The following is a 21,643-nucleotide window of genomic DNA, read 5'->3' as shown; positions in this document are numbered from 1 at the left end:
CCGGCCGCGTAATCGACCAACTCAGTGAGTTTTACAACATTGGTCATAAATATCCACAAGGCTACAAAAGACAAATGATTCATGAAGGTGACAAACTATCCAACAATATGGACCAAATTAAATATGAATAATGACATTAGTCAATTTATCAATCGCGACAAGATGGAATTATGATGTTCTAACACTTCAAGCTCATATGTAAGTCCAATCCTAACCACTTGGGTTGTGGTGACTTAGTAAGACTTGTAGAAGATACGGTGAATAACCTATTGACCCATGTTCAAATCTTGATATTATTCAACCATTGTGGCCATGGAGGTTCGTCTGTAGTGACTCTAAGGCATGAAGCAAAGCATCATGTTTGCAGCGGTGATTAGTTGGTGTGCAAAAGTTGGCCCGAAAACCCTTGTTAGGGAAGTTCCCTTTCCAAAAAAAATCCAATCTTGTTGTGATTCAATTTGATTTTAAGGCAAACATAACATATATCAACAAAATATATACCGAATAAAAAGATATGTCAGGATTGTGTTTGAATCTATTAAGTAATTTTTTTTTTGTTAATTTGATACGTGAAATGTAAATTATAGGGGATTGAGTTTGAAAAAGTCCCCGAGATGGAAATTGAAAATATAATGGTAAAAGATCAAGAAAAAGCACCTTAAATGGTTGATGACCACTTTTGGTATTTCACGTTTAACATCTCCGTTGCAAGCTAGTACTAAAAGTTGGTCTCTCTCTCTTATTATTATTATTATTATTATTATTACTATTACTAAATATTATTATTTTAAATATCATTACATATTTTGATATTTTTATGGCATTTCAAAAATATATTTTTGTTCAAATGGTATTAAGTTTTAATTATTAAGTGGTTTAGGACGGCTGGACCTGGGTTGTAACTTGTAAGATTTAAGTTAGGAATCAGGCCATGAGGCTCGGAACGAGGTACGGGAATAAGCGGGTTTGTATTCAAAGCGAAATGAAAAATATTTTTAGCAAGAAGCATCTGCGTATAAAGCAGAGAGACAGCGAGAAAAAGCAAAAATGGCGAATGTTGTTGTAGCTCTGTATTAGAGAGCAAGCAAGCTTCAAAACCCCACCATTTTCTTCTCTCTTTCTCCATCTCTCTCTCTGTAACACTTTATATATAATTTATATACACATGATTTGTCTATCTTTTTTGTTCCATTCCGATCTTCCCTGCTAAACCCTACCAGTTCTACTGAATTCAACAAGCCTATCTGCTCCAATTTCGGTCGTTTAAGACACAATTTGATGTCGCTGGATTGAATTTTGAAAACTGAAGTCGCTTGAGGATGGCAGCCGAGGGTCCATTGTCGTTTTCGGTAGCATCTGTGATGGAAGATGTTCTTCAACAGCATGATAATCGACCTCGAGATCTGGATTTGGATTCTCGTAGAGCTGAGGAGGCTGGTATGTGTAACCTATCTTTTTTGTTTCTTCCTGCAACTAATTCTTGATCGTGTTAATTCTGAATTCTGGTTCTTCACGTAATTTTCTTTTGTGAATAAACCAAACGTAAATATGTTTTTGAAATTACATAATGCTAGTATGAAAGAGAATTTAGGTAAAAAAAATACTAGATCAATTTATTTGTGAATTTGAGCACACAATCAGGGGTGGAGTAGATTGTAGGTTAGGACCTAAGTGATCTCCTCCTAAACATTATCTAGGATCTGATTTCTAACGATTGCAAATTCCAATGTATTACATTCAATTTTGAAAAATTGGCTACTAACGACTTCACCTTTGGATTGCAGCAACGAGAAGGTATGAAGCCGCTGCTTGGCTGAGAAAAATGATTGGAGTTGTTGGGGCAAGAGAGTTGCCTGCACAGCCTTCTGAGGAAGAATTTAGGCTCGCTTTAAGAAGTGGACTACTTCTCTGTTTAGTGATCAATAAGGTTGATCCAGGAGCTGTGCCTAAGGTCATTTCTCTTGCTTTCCTCCATTTGCGTCTTCATAACCATTCCATGATGATTTCATCTTCTATGATTCTTGAAGCTGATACCAAGCTTGATCATTTCAGGTGGTTGAAAGTCCATGTGATTCAGTTGCTGTGCCTGATGGAGCAGCTTTATCTATATATCAGTGTTTTGAAAACGTGAGAAACTTTCTTGTGGCTGTAGGACAAATGGGACTCCCTACCTTTGAACCATCTGACTTGGAACAGGTAGCTTTTCTTTCTGGGAATTGATATGAGATTTCATTTCAAGTATATGCTTGCTCATGACACTTTCAATCTTGTACAAAATTTCAGGGAGGGAAGTCATCTAAAATCGTGAATTGTATTCTAGCACTCAAATCCTACAACGAGTGGAAACAAACAGGTGGCAATGGGTCTTGGAAATTTGGTGGAAATGTGAAAACCATCACATCTGGCAAGAACTTCATACGCAAAAACTCAAACTCAGAACCATTCAAAAACTACTCAAGGAATATGTCAATGCCTGAAACATCCACCAATGTTCAATCTGTTGAAACTGAGAATAGCAAAATGGTAGACAATCTATTCCTGCTGCCTCCTCTCCCCTACCCTTGTTATTAGTTCTTCTTTTTTAATCATAATCAAATGGACATTCTTGATACTTACTGTAATCTTCATTTCAATGCAGCCTAATTCATCATTAAACATGCTTGTTCGTGCAGTTCTATTGGATAAGAAACCTGATGAGGTTCCCATGGTAAGTGTAATTTGTTGCTTTGCAAGTTTGTGTCACCACAGCAACTGATTTCTACTATTCTGCTTGTGTAGCTTGTAGAATCTGTGCTAAGTAAGGTCATGGAAGAGTTTGAGAATCGAATCACTAGTCAAGTTGAATTGGTAAGCTATGTTGTTTCCTAATTTCCTTGCTTGGTGTTTCAAGTAGAAATATAATTGTCTTACAATCAATCATATACTTGCTTGACATTTTGTATATTCTTGATCACCAGAAACTTGCAGCTGCTAAAGATACCACTAATGGAAACATGACTCTTTTAAAAACTACTTCTGGTGATATGAAGGTGATCAGATTATATCTTTTATCTGTGTTCTATGTGGTGTGAATATCAAATTTTGACATTTTCTTTTGTTTTCTCAATAAAGTTGAAGACAGAAGACAAAAAGGTTGCAAAAGATCAAAATCTTCATAAGAAGTCGATCTCTGATGAAGTAACAAAAAGAAAACAGCTTAAACTACAAACGGCTTTTGATGTACAGGAAAGAGATATCAAGGTATGATCTATATATATATATATATATATATATATATATATATATATATATATATATATATATATATATATATATATTGTAATGCAGATTCTATCACTTTTATTATGTAAACTTTTGATAAATTCTTGGCATCTCTTGGTTTCACAGGAGCTGAAACAAACTCTTACAATCACAAAAGCTGGGATGCAGTTCATGCAAATGAAATTCCATGAGGAGATTCAGAATCTTGGTAGATTTTTCAACAATTTCCTCTCTCTCTTTTTCTTTTTTCCATTCTATCATCATTCTAAAATCTTGTTTGTTTTAGGTCTGCACATTCATGGTCTAGCTAGTGCTGCTTCTGGGTATCATAGAGTTCTTGAGGAAAACCGAAAGCTATATAATCAGGTCCAAGATCTTAAAGGTAACATTGCCAGTTTCTTGAATGTGTTTGCCTTATATAACCTAGTTTTTCATTTATAACTGATTTATTTTCTTTAAATAGGAAATATTAGAGTTTATTGTCGGGTGAGACCCTCTTTAGGAGGACGATCGGATTTCAAGAGTGTTGTGGATAGCATTGAAGAAGGAACAATTACCATTAATACCCCTGCAAAATACGGAAAAGGATCTCGATCATTTAACTTCAACAAAGTATTTGGTCCCTCATCAACCCAAGGTTTGTACTTTGTAGATCTTCCTTCTTCTATTCGTCTCTCAATTCTACATTTTTTTTTCTTGTAATTAATTATTTGCTATACTTTTTGCAGCTGAGGTCTTTGCAGATACTCGACCTTTAATTCGATCTGTTCTCGATGGTTACAATGTCTGTATCTTTGCATATGGTCAAACTGGATCCGGAAAAACACATACAATGGTCAACATACTTTCTGATTTCTATAAATTATACAAGATTGTATCTCATGCAAAATATTTAGATAAGACATGGACCAAACATGTAACAAAAACAAACAGTAGGGACCTTCCGAGTTAAAAAAATAAGTTAGGGACCAAACACGCAAATTACCATAAACCATAGGGACCATTCGTGTAATTTACTCAAATATTTATAATCCTTTTGTTTGCTATTCATCCAGACTGGACCAAAGGATCTTACAGAGACAAGTCAAGGAGTCAACTATCGAGCATTGAGTGATTTGTTTTTTATTGCTGAACAAAGGAAGGATACCCTGCAATACGATGTCTCTGTTCAAATGATTGAGATTTATAATGAGCAAGTTCGGGATCTCCTCGTTACTGAGGGTTTAAACAAAAGATATCCTTTTCATTTAATAAATTTTCTCATCTCATCTCATTCATTAAATGAAATGTTTTCACCGAAATAAAAAAAAAAAAAAATTTCTTATTTTCGGGTTCCTTAATGTGATATTACATTAGAAATTCGTAACAATTCACAGAATGGATTCAATGTTCCAGATGCTAGCCTGGTCCACGTGGCATCGATGTATGATGTTATTGATCTGATGAAATTAGGGCACAAAAATCGTGCTGTTGGTGCAACTGCTCTAAATGATCGTAGTAGTCGCTCTCACAGGTTTGCTATTTTAACCAATATACGCACGAAATTGCAATGTGCTTTCTATTTTTTTTTATTCTATATATTATATTATATTAATCCGATTAATTTAAAATTTTGATTAATTGCAGCTGTTTGACTGTACATGTCCAAGGGAGAGACGTAACATCTGGAGCTGTTCTACGTGGTTGTATGCATTTGGTTGATTTAGCAGGAAGTGAAAGAGTAGACAAATCTGAAGTGGCTGGAGACAGACTAAAAGAGGCACAACATATCAATAAATCTCTTTCAGCATTAGGCGATGTCATTTCTTCACTTGCTCAAAAGAACGCACATGTGCCTTACAGAAACAGCAAACTCACGCAGTTACTTCAAGATTCACTTGGTAGGCAAAACAAAACAAAACAAAACATCATCTTTATGAATAAAGCTTTCATTCCCAAATTTAAATTATAAAATTTGGTCCAGGAGGACAAGCAAAGACATTGATGTTTGTTCACATAAGCCCCGAATTGAATGCTGTTGGTGAAACACTTAGTACACTTAAGTTTGCTGAGCGAGTTGCAACTGTTGAACTCGGTGCTGCTCAAGTACATAAAGATACTAGTTCAGATGTGAAAGACCTCAAAGAACAGGTAAAATCACATTTGTTTTTTTATGGAGTTTATATATTTAAATCCATATTTTCCACCTCAGATTGCAAATCTTAAGGCGGCTCTTGCAAAGAAAGAAGGGGATCAGGAACAGAAAGTATCTGGAAGTCCAGGTGGCAAGCAGCTATCATCACGTTCTCCTCCTTACTTAAACGGAGATCCCTACACTGAACCCAAGCCTCGTAGAAAACCACAAACAGATGTAGTAGTACCCAACTTTGAGGTAATCAATGAGTTGTAACGAAACACAAATTAAGATTAAAGAATCATTTTACGAATCTGAAAGTGGATGGATTTATATCTTTATAGATGGATAAAAAAAGTAGGTCGAGGCAGAAGACACAAAGCTTCGATTTGGACGAACTGTTGGCAAATTCACCTCCATGGCCTCCGGTAATAAGTAGTAGCCCTTGTGAGACGACGTATGGAGAAGAAGATGATAGAGACATGATGGGGTCTGCTGATTGGGTTGATAAAGTCATGGTTAACAAGCAAGACGCAGCTGCAGCAGCAGCACGATGTTGGGAAGCAGAAAATAACGGTGGAGTTTACCAATCTTATAATATCGGATTCCAAGGTGTAAATGGTTTTGAGATCGCGACTACTGATGGTGCCGATGAACATGAACTGGACGCCGCCACCAGCGACTCATCTGAGCCGGATCTTCTTTGGCAGTTCAATCATTCAAAACTCCCGATCTTGCCCAATTCCACCGTCTCAAGGCTTAATAATTCCAACGGAAAACCAACAAAGAGCCCAGATCTCAGGTACTTTGTTAATTTTTTAGGAAATTTTTTATTCTTAACCACAACGTCTGTTTCTAACAAGTCAAACATTCGTAGGTCAATGATTCCGAGACTTGGGCCGTCTCCGTCGCGGAAACCGACCGGTCAGGCTCCGGCTCCGCAGCGAGGTGGGAGGCAAGGAGCTGTCGCCGGCGCTGAAATGAAGAGGAAGGCTGGGACAAGGAAGTAGTCAAAGGGGGTAAGTAAAGTAACAGTTCCGATTTCTTTGATTTTTTTGATTTTTTTTCCCATATAGAGAGTGAGTGAGAGTGATGAGAGGGCTTAACCACGTTTTTTTTTTTTTTTTTTTTTTTTGTTTTCTTTTTTATTGGGCTTTGATGAACTGTTAAAGTGAAACAGTTGTTGTAAATGGGGCAATTATACCAGTTGCTTGTATCTGTTTGCTACAGTGGTTTTGGACATAAAATAGAACCCTATAATTCATGCGATACTTTTTCTTGTCAATGTTGAAGAACCCTATAATTTGTCAATGTGATTTGGTTTGGAATTTGTAATTAAGATGAAATGAAAACGAATCAAGAATCAAATTGACGAAAATGGTTACATGTGCAAATTGCAATGTGGTTCGGTTTCTGTTAAAGAAAAGATGGTGATTTTCGTTGACTTCTTCTGGTTCGGTGCTTTATAAAAACTGTTAAGCCGATCAAACTACTAGATTATAATTTTAACAATATAAAGGATATTATATTAAAAAGTAATTAAAATATTTAATAGTTATATTGTCTCAAAAGTCAAAATTGTTAACGAAATAAATTAGAAAGTTTTGAGATCCTTTTATAGAATTAAACTAAGGTGTTTGTTTTTTCGAACCGAAAACTTCTGAAGTCTACAGACCATATCTGCAATTCTTTATAGCAGAAAACGTGGACCAAACGACTGTAGCATGTAATAAGAAATATGTTTGTTGATAAGGTGTGATATCTCCTTTCATGACATGTTTTTAAATCGTGAGGACAAGAGATTACAAAGTTTTCAATGCAAACAATATCGTAGTATGTGTGTATGAGATGTTAGAAAGTGTCACTAACTATTTCGTATATATAAGTTGTGCTAACTAATCCAAAGATTAACCAAAACAAGGTTGATCACAAAATACATTTAGGTTTTAGATTGATGTTTTTAGTGGAACCAAATATATAAGGTTAACGGACCATCTGATGATGTTATCTCCAATGTTTAATAAAACAAAAGGTTAACTATATGAGTTTTGAAAAGAAATAAGATTTTAGATTGATGTTTTTAGTGGAACCAGATATATAAGGTTAACAGACCATCTGATGGTGTTATCTCTAATGTTTAATAAAACAAAAGGTTAAGAGAAATTAAATATCCTCCTACCTTTTGATACTACCAATCCTCCTATCCATTTAAATGATGACATTTGTCATATTAGTATTCTAAAATATCATAAAATCTTATTAAATGAACATTAAATGTTACACATGTCACCATTTCATTGAGTAGGAGGATATGTAGGAACAAAAAGTAGGAGGATATTTAATTTCTCCGATCCTCTCTAATACATAAGAAGAAACTTTTTTGAGGTTTTAGATTGAGGTTTTTAGTGGAACCAAATACATAAGGTTAACAGACCATCTAATGATGTATCTCCGATCCTCTCTAATAAATAAAGAACTTTTGTCACATGTCATATTCTTATTGATTTAGCCACATTTCATTTTGTGGTTATTTTCAATTAATTTTTTTCCACATAGCATTTTGTGGTTTTTTTCATTTTATTTATTTCCACATAATATTTAAATGTAATAATTGCAATAGATATAATAATAAATACATATCAATTTCATTTTATTTGTTTCCTTTGTTTATTTATCTAAATTATTTGTTTAATTAAAAAAACAAACTATTTAATTTTAATAATTCAATAGTTTTCTATTTTTTTTCTTATAAATTCAAACTTTTCAAATTTTTAAAATTTCGTATTTTCTTTTTTTAAAATGAACCCATATAATACATAAGTCTTACACCTAATATTTAATAAATCAAAAGCTAACTATATGGGTTTTGAAAAGAAAAAACTTTTTTGGACTAGTGTCCCTAATGCTTGATTTTTTTTTTAGTTATTGTTATGGTTACTATACGGTTTTTGTGGATGTATCAACAAATTCCTGAAAAGTACCATCTTCCAAAAAAATTGTGCTCAACTCTTATGATTGGATTAAGACTAGGAACAAGAAAAATAATATAGTTTGAACTATGTGGTAAAAAAACTCCCTTATGTAATTTCTTATGTTTTGGTTTTTTTGCTAGTTTTTTAACATAAAACATTTGAACCGTTCAAAAAAGGAAAAAGACTATGACATGCTTTCAACTTCACTTTGACAATTTCACTATTTTATTTTTGCTAATTAACAAGAATATGATGTTGGTTTCACGGTTATCTTATTTTGTTGCGCATAATCTTCTGAATGATTTATAAAGAAACATTGTTAATCAAATATAAGGTTTCACGGTTATCTTATTTTGTTGCGCATAATCTTCTGAATGATTTATAAAGAAACATTGTTAATCAAATATAACCGGATTGGACCGAAAGAAAAATCTGGAACTGAAACTTGGGTTGAACAGAACCGAACTGGTTCTCGATCAGGTTCAATTGGGTCCGGACCGAAGATATCTCTAAAGAACACACTTGTTAAACAAAACTGAACCAAAATCAGAATCGGTTCCCAGTTCTCCATTTACTAATAAATCGATTCTCAGTTCGGTTCGGACAGATGCTCATCCCTAGCCATAGTCATTGATATCCTTCATTAATCAAACCAAAATAACTATAATTGTTTGTTATATATTTTTGGCGGTCAAAATATGAAAACTAAGGCTACTCTGTAGCACCTGGTTCTTGGTACGCTCTTCTTTTATTTTTATCTATGTATTTTGCATTTTTGGCCTTGGACTCGGCGAGTTGAAGGACCAACTCGCTGAGTAGAAGCGGGATGGGATGCGGGTTTTAAGTCGTGGACTCGACGAGTCGGGTCCCAGACTCGACAAGTAAGTGTTGTCTGGACAAAAACCCTAATCCAAGGGTTTGCACCCTATTTAAACAATGTTATGTCGTCCAAAACGTCCCTTATGCTCCCAAAACACCTCTCATTGAAACCCTAGCCGTTATTGAAGCAATCTAATCCTTGTTGGTGGATTTTGGTGCTTGTGGTCTTAAGAAGGAAGGAGAAAAACTTGAGGAAGCAAGTAGAGACCAAGGGAACCCGAGTTTGTGCACCTTCTACAGCTCATTGAAGGTAAAAAGTTGTAACCTTGCTCATTCATTTGTTAGATCCCTCTTTGAGGAGATTTAGGGCTTTTATAAGCCATTTTTGGTGGCCAACCATGTTTGCAAACATGGATTTAAGGGGTCACTAGGCAGATTTGAGTGGCTTTTACACCCATGAAAGGCCCCATGCATCTTAAGAGCTTGTTTTATGTCTTTTTGAGCTTAAAGTCCCATGCAAGCACAGAAAGTTTGTAACTTTACGTGCTAGATCAATTATAGAAGCTTGGATCTACCTTTTGATCAAAGGTTGTACATCAGAAATCAAGGATTTAGAGTGTGGACATGACTGAATCGGCGAGTCCGTTCTTGGGACTCGACGAGTCCGAGGCTTTGAGCCCCATATTTGTTGAGGGTCAAAGGAACCCAGTGTGTGTTAGAAGGGGTTGTAATCGGATAGAAAGAGTTACCCAATGTATTAGACGTGACTTTAGACCTGGATTTCATGGGACTCGACGAGTGCTAGAACCGACTCGACGAGTCCAAGACAATCTTCATAAGGATGAAGATGAACTCGACGAGTTGATCATCAACTCGGCGAGTCGAGGACGGAACTTGTTCATCAGATGAAGGTGAACTCGACGAGTTATTCATCAACTCGGCGAGTCGGATGAGTTTCATGCGATGTTCATATGAGAGAGGAACTCGTTGAGTTGACGGCCCAACTCGACGAGTCAGGTCATGGATGAGGACGAGTAAAGGGTGAGGGACTCGGCGAGTTGACGACCCAACTCGGCGAGTCGGGTCAACTTGAAGTTGACTTTGACTAGACTTGGACTGAACCTGCTTAGGGGTGTACTTGCTGTGTGTTGAACTGAATGTAACGACCATAAAATTTCAACCAATTTTAACTTTTCAAAAACAAATCATTTTCATAATGTTATTACAAAAAGGTTTTCAATACAATTATTATCAGAGTCTTCCCAGAACCACATCATAAAACATAATCATGAGGAGCGGTACGATCACGCCTTTACCTTGCTACGGTCTCCTGAAGAACCTGAAAAACATTAAACCACAACTGTAAGCCCGAAAGATTAGTGAGATAACCCCAAAATACCAACCACATATACCATACATGCATAACATGCCATATCATATCAGAACACAGAACAACCATGCACTTCGGGTCTACTGTGTGACTGGTCCGCCGCACCGGCCAACAGTCCCACCTGGTCCACCCTCCGAGTCTAGCCATATACATCGAGTCTGCAATGTGATTGGTTCGCCCGCACTGGGCCTTCAATCCACCTGGTCCACTCTCTGAGTCTAGCCATATACATCGAGTCTACAGTGTGATTGGTCCACCCGCACCGGGCCTTCAATCCACCTGGTCAACCCTCTGAGTCTACAGTATGACTGGTCCGCCTGCACTGGGCCTTCAGTCGGCCTGGTCCACTCTCCGAGCCTCGACACGTCTGGTCTGCCCTCTTGGGGCCTACAGCCTATCCGGACCGCTCGCTGGGCCTTCGGAATAACCGGTCCGCCCTGGGTATGTTGGCCTACAGCACAAAGCAGGACTCGCCTCAACCCAACCCTAGTCCAACAACCATGTGCAAATAAACATACAATCATATAACAATTCACAGTCAACAAGCCGATCTAGCAGATCACATAACATATCATCATCCTAACCAGGATACCGACCTAACCGGTCACTAGCATAACATCATCCTAAACACCAGGATACCGACCTTAACCAGGTCTCTAACATATACCATCCTAGCTACCAGGATGCAAACATATCAAACAATAACATAACAACAAATACCCGGATCTCGATCCGATAAAGGGCCGACCTTGGTGCCTTAGACACTGTTGATATAGTGAGGATAACTCACCTCGCAACTGTCGACTGAAAGATAAGACCAAGATGCTCCGACCACTGATACGATCTCCACCACTAGCCAACACCAACACTGAACTCAAACAAAAGCCAACAACTACCAAAATGCTCCTGGAAGTCAACTGGTCAACCCTTGGTCAAAGTCAAAGTCAAAGTCAACCTCCTGACTAACTCTACTCGCCGAGTCAACCCTATGACTCGCCGAGTCCTCATGCTCAGAACTTCCCCAATCCACGAATCGACTCGCCGAGTCACCCCGAGACTCGCCGAGTCTCATGACTCTGAGTCCCCTCGCACTCAACTCACCGAGTCCTCCCTTGACTCACTGATTCATGGCTCAACCAGAAGAAGTTTGGACCTCACGACCAGACTCGCCGAGTCCAAGGCTATCTTCAACCTACTCACCGAGTTGTTCTTCCAACTTGCCGAGTTCCATTCCATCTTCAAGCAACTCGCCGAGTACACCTTTGTGACTCGCCGAGTGCCTCTAGATCTTAACCCATACAGAAGCCTTCCAGGCCATGCAGTTGATCCAAAACGTAGATCTACCCTTCTACAACCCATCCATCACGTAAAGTGGCAAACTTTACGTGAATCCAAAGAGATCTAGGCATTTACACTATAGGGCTAGGGTTTGGGACAAGATGGCTTCACCAAACACTCAAGAACAGGGACTTAATGCACTCTAAACCTTCTCCATTCCAGATCTGAGGTAGCAACCTCAGATCTAACCTTCAAACTCGAAATACCACAAGCCAAACTTTCCACACACTCCAAAATGATGATTTTAGATGAATAACAGCCCAAGAAACGAAGTAATACCTCAAAAGGAAGCCCCAACATAAGAGAAATCCGAATCTTAGCAAAGCCCCTTGCTCCAAGCCTCCTAACTCTCCAAGATCTCCTCCAAAATCTCTTCTCCAAGGTTCAAATGCACTCAAATCCCTCACAATCGTGTCTTAGGGTTTTCTGGACTTCAAGAGAGGGTAAAGAGGCTGGGGAGAGGGTATAATGTCCTTTATATAGGGCTCATCCTCCGAAATTAGGGTTTTCTCCACTCAGCGCCTACTCGCCGAGTCCATCCTGCGACTCGTCGAGTTAGCCACTTAACACGCGACCAGAGTTGCGACCCTACACGCCGAGTCCACCCATGGACTCGCCGAGTTGCCCTTTCACATTTACACTTTGAGCCCTAAACTTGCATTTCTGAACTTGGGATGTTACAATTCTCCCCCACTTAAATTTGGCTTCGTCCTCGAAGCCTGCGACAACTCAACTCCAGAACTACTCCCGCAATGGACCACCTGACATTAACCAGACCAGGTTCCTTAACGCACAACCACTGAAACCCCAAAACCTAACTCTTCTCCTGCGGCATTCTGACCACCGCCTCAATCGGCCACTGGCCTCATCCTCAGATAACTCCGCTTAACAGCCAAGTACCATTCCATGATACTTCACTCGCTTCAAATCACGCCAATCACTTGACTCATTCGAGGTAGAAATAACCCTGAACCACCGGAATCCCGATCGGAGTCCAACTCTATCCACTCCAGGTTGACAGAAGGACACATCCTTCAGTCTCAGAGCAACTCCCATGAGCTCTCCCCCGCAATCTCATACCCATGCCGGACTGGTTCTAACATCCTCGGGTTGGGAAAACCCGATGCAATGACGACACCTCCAAACATCCCCCAAGATGAATTTCCACTACATACACAATTCCTTGATCAAAATCAAACTGGGAATCCAAGACTCCATCCCTGCATCCCTTCCAAGCCTCTTGTCTCTACACCCTCGGAATTCCTTCCGTGACCTCCGCAGACATCCAAACCGGATGTGATTCCATACCACTGCCGCAAACACGCTGCTCCAAGACCATAATTGGAACACTCCAATCATAACTCCGCACTACTGCTTTCACTTCCGTGAACTTACACTCCTTCTCGGAGCTACATTCTTTTCCTTTTCCTTACCAAGGAAATCCACTTGGCTGCCTTGACACTATCACAAGTGCCACTGTGCTCACCCACTTAGATCACTGACTATCGATCTTCAGCTAAACAACCTCTCGTGCTTATTGATCTTCATGAGAATTCTCCAATTCTCCCCCACTTAGAGCACTGACTATCAACCACCGGTCACCATCACCGACCTCCCTCGACAACCCTACTCAACACAAACCCTTACACGCGAACTGATTCCTACCAGAACGAGCAATCCTCACAAATTCATAATGACACTGATCATCCCAGCTAGAAAGGAACCCGATCTTCAATTAGCCACTCCTCAGACTGCAGATGCTACCCAACATTCAGACCAAAAACCAGATTCCCGCTAAAAATCCTCATGAATGATAACCAACGAAATTTCCAACACCAAATCCATAACCATACCACAACCATCAAGGAACAACGAATACAATACTAAAATCACACAGCGAGACTAGCAGATAAAAAATACACCACAAAGATCACCAAACAACAAGACATCAAGAAAGAAACATACCCGCAGCTGCATCCGGCACTACCCTGACCTCCTCCGCTGTAAGCTGAAAAGCACGACCCTGAGCCCTTGGGGGCTCCGCTCCACCCTGACCTCCACCTGTAATCCTCAAAGTGGCCGGTGCTGGAGCCTGCACCGGTCCTGCAGCAAGCCGTGGACAGTTGACCCTCAAGTGTCCAACCTGATGGCAGTGATAACAAATCCTCAAATCCCGAACCGGGGCTATCTGCCGACAATCCCTCGAATAGTGCCCCTCCTTTCCGCACTTGCGGCATGCACCACCAGACCTACAAACTCCGGTGTGACCCTTCCCACACTTCCCACAAGTGTGGCTGCTCTGATCTCCCAATCTAGAATCAAAGGTCTTGGACCGTTTCGGCGCCGGCTGCGACTGCACCGGAGCCTGCCTCTGCTCTCGCAACTGCAACTCAATCTCCAACTCACGCCGCCTGGCGGCCTCTTGCAACTCTAACAAGGTTTCGCACCTCTGTGTAGGCACAAACTGCCTGATATCCCTCTTGAGCATACTCAGATATCGGGACAACTGAGCCTGCTCCGAAGCAAACTCAGGGCAAAACATCGCCCTCTCAGTGAACATCCTGGTGATCTTCGTCACCAACTCCGAATCCTGCTTCAGCTCAAGGAACTCCTAAGCCAATCTCTCCCTCTCAACCCGCGGAACATAACGAGTGTTGAACATCTCTCGGAACTGATCCCATGAAACCGCAGCCCTCTGCGCATCTGAATATGACCCCGTGGTCAATCTCCACCAATCCTTCGCCCCGAGCCTCAACAGGTTCAGAGCACACCTCACCCTCTGATTAGCAGGGCACGAACACGTGAAGAAACACCCCTCCACGTCCGACAACCATCTCATAGCAACAATCGGGTCCTGAACTCCATCAAAGGTAGGAGGCTTCGTATTATCGAAGTCCCGATACTGGAAACCTCTACCAGCTCCTCCCCCTGCCGCTGCTACAGCCGCTGTAGTTGCCGCGGTAGCCGTCTCTGTGAGAGCCGCATAGCGCTCATCCAAATACTCAATCATAACAGTCTTGATCGACCCGAACAGTTCCGGCAACTCGGCTCGGAACAACGCAGCAACCTCATCATGTAGGATCTCACGAATCCTACCGTCCAACTCTCCTGTGCTCATCTGACCAATAACCTCGGGCGGTACTGACCCACCCTGACCGCCCTCTCCGGCTCCCGATCCTGACCCGGATCCGCTCCCAGCATGCCTCGTGACCACCATACTGAAAAACACCACAAGATCTCAGATACTTCCCACTATCCCGGGAACCAACTCCCAACCCAACCCTAGAGGTCATGGTTTCCCTGATACGCATATGGGTCCTGTGCTTTCAGTAGTACGGGCCCATACTACCTTCCACACCTACCCATATTTGTATTAAGTACTACCATAACACCCTAGTGAAAAACATACAAAACAAGTGCTCAACCCTCACTCCTAGAGGAACACGAAAAATCTCCCACAGAGGAACCCTAAGCTAGCAGGCATCATATGTAATGTCCCAAAAATACGAGCCAAAAATTTCATTTTTAAAACATATACTTAGTAAAACATTAGAAATAAAACGTTCACCGATCATAACATTTCATAAAAGATATCGCATGTCTGGAAAACATTTTCATAAAATATAATAAATGTCAGAGTACAAATCCCCAAGAAGATCTCATAGTGAGGAATACGAGGCATGTGTGTGATGGGCCGCTACCGCGCCAGCTCCTTCCCCTTCAAAGAAGAGGTACCTGAAACCAAAACTGAAAGTTGTAAGCACGAAGCTTAGTGAGTTCCCCCATAATACCTCATACCATAAAAACATACAATGAACAACTAGGAGATACGGGCCTCGCCCACACTCATGAAGATACGGGCCTCGCCCACACTCATGAAGATACGGGCCTCGCCCACACTCATGAAGATACGGGCCTCGCCCACACTCTGCTAGTTGGGAGATGCGGGCCTTGCCCACACTCCTCTATCTGGGAGATACGGGCCTCGCCCACACTCCACTCTCAGAGAGATATGGGCCTCCCCCACATTCAGCTGCTAACCCATAATATACAAGTATCACACAGACAACGAGTATAGACAATTCTATCATACTGGCATATATCATAATCAACTCAACCAAGAGATACGGGCTCGGCCCACACTCTAATACTAACATCTCGTCTATACGGGCTGGCCTTGGTGCCTTAGACCCGTTACTACTGGAAGGAAACTCACCTCAAAGTAGCTGCTGATCTGTGTGGGAATTGACTGTCTGCTGCTGCTACCGCTTCGGAAATCCTCCGGCTATAATTCCCACAAAACCCTTAGTCAAATACTGCTAACCGACTTCAGGGTAAAATGACCATTTACCCTTTACCAATCAAGAGTCAAGTCAAAGTCAACTGTCAGTTGGCCCAACTCACCGAGTTGACTTGTCAACTCGCCGAGTCCCTATCCCTTTGTCCGACCATAAACCCGTCTCTACTCGTCAAGTTAAGCATTGACTCGACAAGTTCTCCTTCTAAACTAAAGGCCAATAGTCCTTCATCCTACTCGCCGAGTTGTATGAACAACTCGCCGAGTTCTTCTTCATCCGAAGAACACTCTAGGTTGAGACTCACCGAGCTGTATGAACAACTCGCCGAGTCTGTTCTTGAGGCAAAAGATTGCCTTGAACTCGCCGAGTCATGACATTGACTCGCCAAGTTACTTCATGAGTGAGTATGGCTTCCGCCCCACTGAGTCACACCCCCATGACTCACTGCTCCAACCCGCAACACGAAAAAGGGGAAAACTCAGGGACTCGCGACTCGACTCGCCGAGTCAGATGAACGACTCGCCGAGTCTGCCACATGCAAAAACTAAACACGCGATTCTGCTTGAATCCAGCTCATGCCATTCATAGATCTGGGTTTCTAGGGCCTGATTAACATGTAAACTTTCCAACTTTACGTGTAAATAAACACCCATAAGGGTTTTAGGGCTCAAAATGCACTAAAAGAGTAGATCTAGGGCTTTCATGCAATATTGCTCCATAAAGGCAGTAGATCCAAGCTCCTGGAGCTCAATCATGCCTAGATCTAGAGGCTAAACAACTTATTACGAACCCTAAAACACAAACAAGCTTGGGGAAAGGCTCAAGAAGGACTTTCATGGAGCTACAAGGGACATTAAGCATGAAAACAGAGGGAAACTGAGATATAGCTCAAGGAAATCACTGAGATAACCCAAATATTCCTGGCCTCCTTCTTCTCTTCTTGATCTACTCTCATTCCCTCTTCAAATCTTCAAGAAAACACACCAAAATGCTTCAATCTCACAAGGAACAAGGCTTGAACGAAGTATAGGGCTCTGAGGGTGAAGGGGGCGAGCCTAGGGGCGGATAAGAGGGTTTAAATAGGGTGCAAACCCTTGAAATTTAGGGTTTCATCAGACAGCGGGGACTCGCTGAGTCCAGAATATGGACTCGCCGAGTCGCCAACTTAAACGTGTTCTAGATCCCGTCTCTACTCAGTGAGTCGGACCTACAACTCGCCGATTCCAAGGCTAAAAATGAAAAACACTAAGATAAATTTTACGTACCAGGAACCAGGTGCTACAAATCTCCCCCACTTATTTTAGACTTCGTCCTCGAAGCCTGCCACTCGGTCCTTAAACAGCTCGAGGTAATGCTCCATCATTTCTTCCACCGGCTCCCAAGTCCATTCCGAACCCTTTCGGTGCTGCCATTGCACCTTCACTAATTCCACCCTCTTGTTCCTTAGATCCTTCGACTTCCGGTCGAGGATCGCGACTGGGCGCTCAATGTAGTTCAGGCTGTCATCAACCTGTATATCCTCTAACGGCACCACCGCTGAATCATCCACGAGGCACTTCCACAGCTGGGAAACATGGAAGGTGTTGTGGATCTGACTGAGCTTCGCTGGCAGATCCAGCCTATATGCCACCTTGCCCACCCAGGCTACAACCCTGAACGGACCAATGTATCTTGGGCCCAACTTGCCCCGCTTCCTGAATCGAATGACGCCTTTCCAAGGCGACACTTTCAGGAGAACCATATCCCCGACCTGGAATTCCAGGTCTGATCGACGCTTGTCGGCGTAACTTTTCTGCCGACTCTGCGCAGTCTGAAGCCTGCTTCGAACCTGTTGGATCCTCTCGGTCGTCTTGAGCACCTCCTCGGTGCTCCCCATGACCCTCTGGCCAACTTCACCCCAACATATCGGGGTCCTGCACCTCCATCCATACAACATCTCGAATGGGGGACGGTCAATACTCGCATGGTAGCTGTTGTTGTACGAGAACTCATCCAAGGGAAGATAAGTATCCCAGCTACCACCGAAGTCTAGCACGCATGCCCGCAACATATCATCCAAGGTCTGGATGGTCCGCTCGCTCTGACCATCCGTCTGCGGGTGAAAGGCGGTGCTAAAATGCAGACGAGTGCCCAACTCATCATCAAACCTCTTCCAAAACCTGGAAGTGAACTGCACATCTTGATCTAATATCAATGACACTGGCACCCCGTGTCGCACCACAATCTCCCCGATATAGATATCGGCCAACTTTTCGGCCGAGATACTCTCCTGAATCGGAATAAAATGGGCGCTCTTGGTCAATCGATCCACGATGACCCAAATCGAATCTACTCCTCGCGTCGTCCGTGGAAGCTTTGTGATAAAATCCATCGTAATATCCTCCCATTTCCACAACGGGATATCCAACGGCTGCATCTTGCCGTGCGGTCTCTGATGCTCAGCCTTGACCTTCCTGCAGGTCAAGCACCGCTCGACGTACCATGCCACATCCCGCTTCATGAAGGGACACCAATAGTCTAGGCGAAGATCCCGATACATCTTCGTTGCCCCTGGATGAATAGAGAATCGGGATTTGTGCGCCTCCTCCATCAAAATTTGGTGCACGCCTCCGTGATACGGCACCCACACCCTACGGTGTAGTGTCAATAACCCTCGGCTATCATAATCGAAGGAGGTGACTTGACCCACTATACGCTCACTCTTCCGATGTTCCTCCTTCATAGCCTCCTGCTGAGCTTCCCGAATCTGCTCTAACAGGGGAGTCACCACAGTCATCCTCATGCAAATATCCCTGATCGGCGCCGCCTTGCGGCTAAGCGCATCAGCCACCACATTGGCCTTCCCCGGGTGATAAAGGATCTCGTAGAGATAATGCCGCCATATCTTGAGGGCAAAGACCACCGCCCCCAACTCTAAATCATGCGTCGGGTAGTTCGCCTCGTGAGGCTTCAGCTGCCTCGAGTTGGGGGCTCACCAATGCTCCTTCCGCGTTCATGGACCTCATGAATCGCGTATGCAGACCGATGCTAGATCGGTCTGTGATAGTCTTTATCGATGACATCTTGGTCTATTCCAAGACTCAGGAGGAGCATGAGGAGCATCTGAGAGAGGTGTTGGAGACCCTGAGGAGGGAGAGCTTGTATGCCAAGTTCTCCAAGTGTGAGTTTTGGTTGCGCGAGGTGCAATTTCTCGGACACCTTATCAACCAGAACGGGATTCTGGTCGATCCGGCCAAGGTCGAGGCCGTGATGAGATGGGAGGTTCCGAAGTCTCCATCTGAGATTCGGAGTTTCCTGGGATTAGCAGGCTACTATCAGAGATTTATTCAGGATTTCTCCAAGATAGTCGTACCCCTGACGCGGCTGACGAAGAAAGCCGTGGTCTTTCGGTGGGGACCCGAGCAGCATGTTGCGTTTGAGACGCTGAGACAGAGACTGTGTGAGGCGCCGATCTTAGCCTTGCCAGAGGGCGTAGAGGATTTTGTGGTATACTGCGACACGTCCATTTCTGCGTTGGGTGCGGTACTGATGCAGAGGGGGCATGTCATTGCCTACGCTTCGAGGCAGCTCAAGCCTCACGAGGCGAACTACCCGACGCATGATTTGGAGTTGGGGGTGGTGGTTTTTGCCCTCAATATTTGGCGGCATTACCTCTACGGGGTTCGATGTACCATCTACACGGACCACAAGAGTTTGAGGTACCTCATGGATCAGCCGAATCTGAACATGAGGCAGCGTCGGTGGTTGGACGTGGTGAAGGATTATGATTGTGAGATCCTTTACCACCCGGGGAAGGCCAATGTGGTGGCCGATGCGCTTAGCCGCAAGGCGGCGCCGATCAAGGATATGCGCATGAGGATGTCCGTAGTGACTCCCTTGTTGGAGCAGATTCGGGAGGCCCAATAGGAGGCTATCAAGGAGGAACATCGGAAGAGTGAGCGTGTGGTGGGCCAGGTTTCCTCTTTTGATTATGATAGCCGAGGACTATTGACGCTACACCGTAGGATGTGGGTGCCGTATCACGGAGGCGTGCGCCAGATTTTGATGGAGGAGGCGCACAAGTCCCGATTCTCTATTCATCCCGGGGCAACGAAGATGTATAGGGATCTTCGTCTAGATTATTGGTGGACCTGCATGAAGCGGGATGTGGCATGGTACGTTGAGCGGTGCTTGACCTGCAGGAAGGTCAAGGCCGAACATCAGAGGCCGCATGGCAAGATGCAGTCGTTGGATATTCCACTGTGGAAATGGGAAGATATCACGATGGATTTTATCACGAAGCTCCCCAGGACCGCGCGTGGAGTGGATTCGATTTGGGTCATCGTGGATCGATTGACCAAGAGTGCTCACTTTATCCCGATTCAGGAGAGCATATCGGCCGAGAAATTGGCCGACATCTATATCAGGGAGATCGTGGCGCAGCACGAGGTGCCAGTATCGGTTATCTCGGACAGGGATGTGCGTTTTACTTCCAGATTTTGGAAGAGATTTCATGACGAGTTGGGCACCCGTTTGCATTTTAGCACCGCCTTTCACCCGCAGACGGATGGTCAGAGCGAGCGGACCATCCAGACTCTGGAGGATATGTTGCGGGCGTGCGTGCTAGATTTCGGTGGTAGCTGGGATACTTATCTTCCCTTGGCCGAGTTCTCCTACAACAACAGCTACCACGCGAGTATTGACCGTCCCCCATTCGAGATGTTGTACGGTCGGAGGTGCGGGACCTCGATATGCTGGGGTGAAGTAGGCCAAAGAGTCATGGGGAGCACCGAACTGGTGCTCAAGACGACCGAGAGGATCCAGCAGGTTTGGAGCAGGCTTCAGACTTCTCAGAGTCGGCAGAAAAGTTACGTCAACAAGCGCCGATCCGACCTGGAGTTCCAGGTTGGGGATATGGTTCTCCTGAAGGTGTCGCCTTGAAAGGGCGTCATTCGATTCAGGAAGCGGGGCAAGTTGGGCCCGAGGTTTATTGGGCCGTTCAGGGTTGTAGCCCGGGTGGGCAAGGTGGCGTATAGGCTGGATCTGCCAGTCGAGCTCAGCCAGATCCATAGCACTTTCCATGTTTCTCAGCTGCGAAAGTGCCTAGTGGACGACTCAGCAGTAGTGCCGTTAGAGGATATTCAGGTTGATGACAGCCTGAATTACATTGAGCGCCCAGTCGTAATCCTCGACAGGAAGTCGAAGGATTTGAGGAACAAGAGGGTGGAGCTAGTGAAGGTGCAATGGCAGCACCGCAAGGGTTCGGAATGGACTTCGGAGCCGGTGGACGAGATGATGGAGCATTACCTCGAGCTGTTTCAGGATCGAGCAGCAGACTTTGAGGACGAAGTCTAAAATAAGTGGGGGAGATTTGTAGCACCTGGTTCCTGGTACGTAAATCTTATTTGAGTATTTTCCCTTTTTAGCCTTGGACTCGACGAGTCATAGGTCCGACTCGTCGAGTAGAGACGGG

At 43.3% G+C, this 21,643-nt stretch overlaps 1 protein-coding gene across 1 annotated transcript; it reads left to right on the top strand.

Annotated features, from left to right (window-relative positions):
• Nucleotides 1–1,008: 1,008 nt before the first annotated feature.
• LOC145065517 (P-loop nucleoside triphosphate hydrolases superfamily protein with CH (Calponin Homology) domain-containing protein) lies at nucleotides 1,009–6,659 on the top strand. Its single transcript, XM_079012517.1, has 19 exons — nucleotides 1,009–1,437; nucleotides 1,785–1,951; nucleotides 2,053–2,196; nucleotides 2,284–2,523; nucleotides 2,639–2,707; nucleotides 2,779–2,847; nucleotides 2,958–3,029; nucleotides 3,112–3,240; nucleotides 3,388–3,469; nucleotides 3,548–3,643; nucleotides 3,725–3,898; nucleotides 3,990–4,096; nucleotides 4,317–4,497; nucleotides 4,615–4,774; nucleotides 4,888–5,141; nucleotides 5,225–5,391; nucleotides 5,453–5,632; nucleotides 5,719–6,176; nucleotides 6,252–6,659. The coding sequence occupies exons 1-19, from the start codon at nucleotides 1,320–1,322 to the stop codon at nucleotides 6,382–6,384; spliced, it is 3,000 nt and encodes a 999-aa protein (XP_078868643.1). The 5' UTR covers nucleotides 1,009–1,319; the 3' UTR covers nucleotides 6,385–6,659.
• The last annotated feature ends 14,984 nt before the right edge of the window (nucleotides 6,660–21,643 follow it).

This window comes from Lactuca serriola, chromosome 8 (assembly GCF_051521515.1).
Source record: "Lactuca serriola cultivar US96UC23 chromosome 8, Lser_US96UC23_V15, whole genome shotgun sequence".
NCBI lineage: Eukaryota > Viridiplantae > Streptophyta > Magnoliopsida > Asterales > Asteraceae > Lactuca > Lactuca serriola.
Note: the sequence above shows the minus strand (reverse complement) of the source record. Positions and strands in the feature narration are given on the sequence as shown.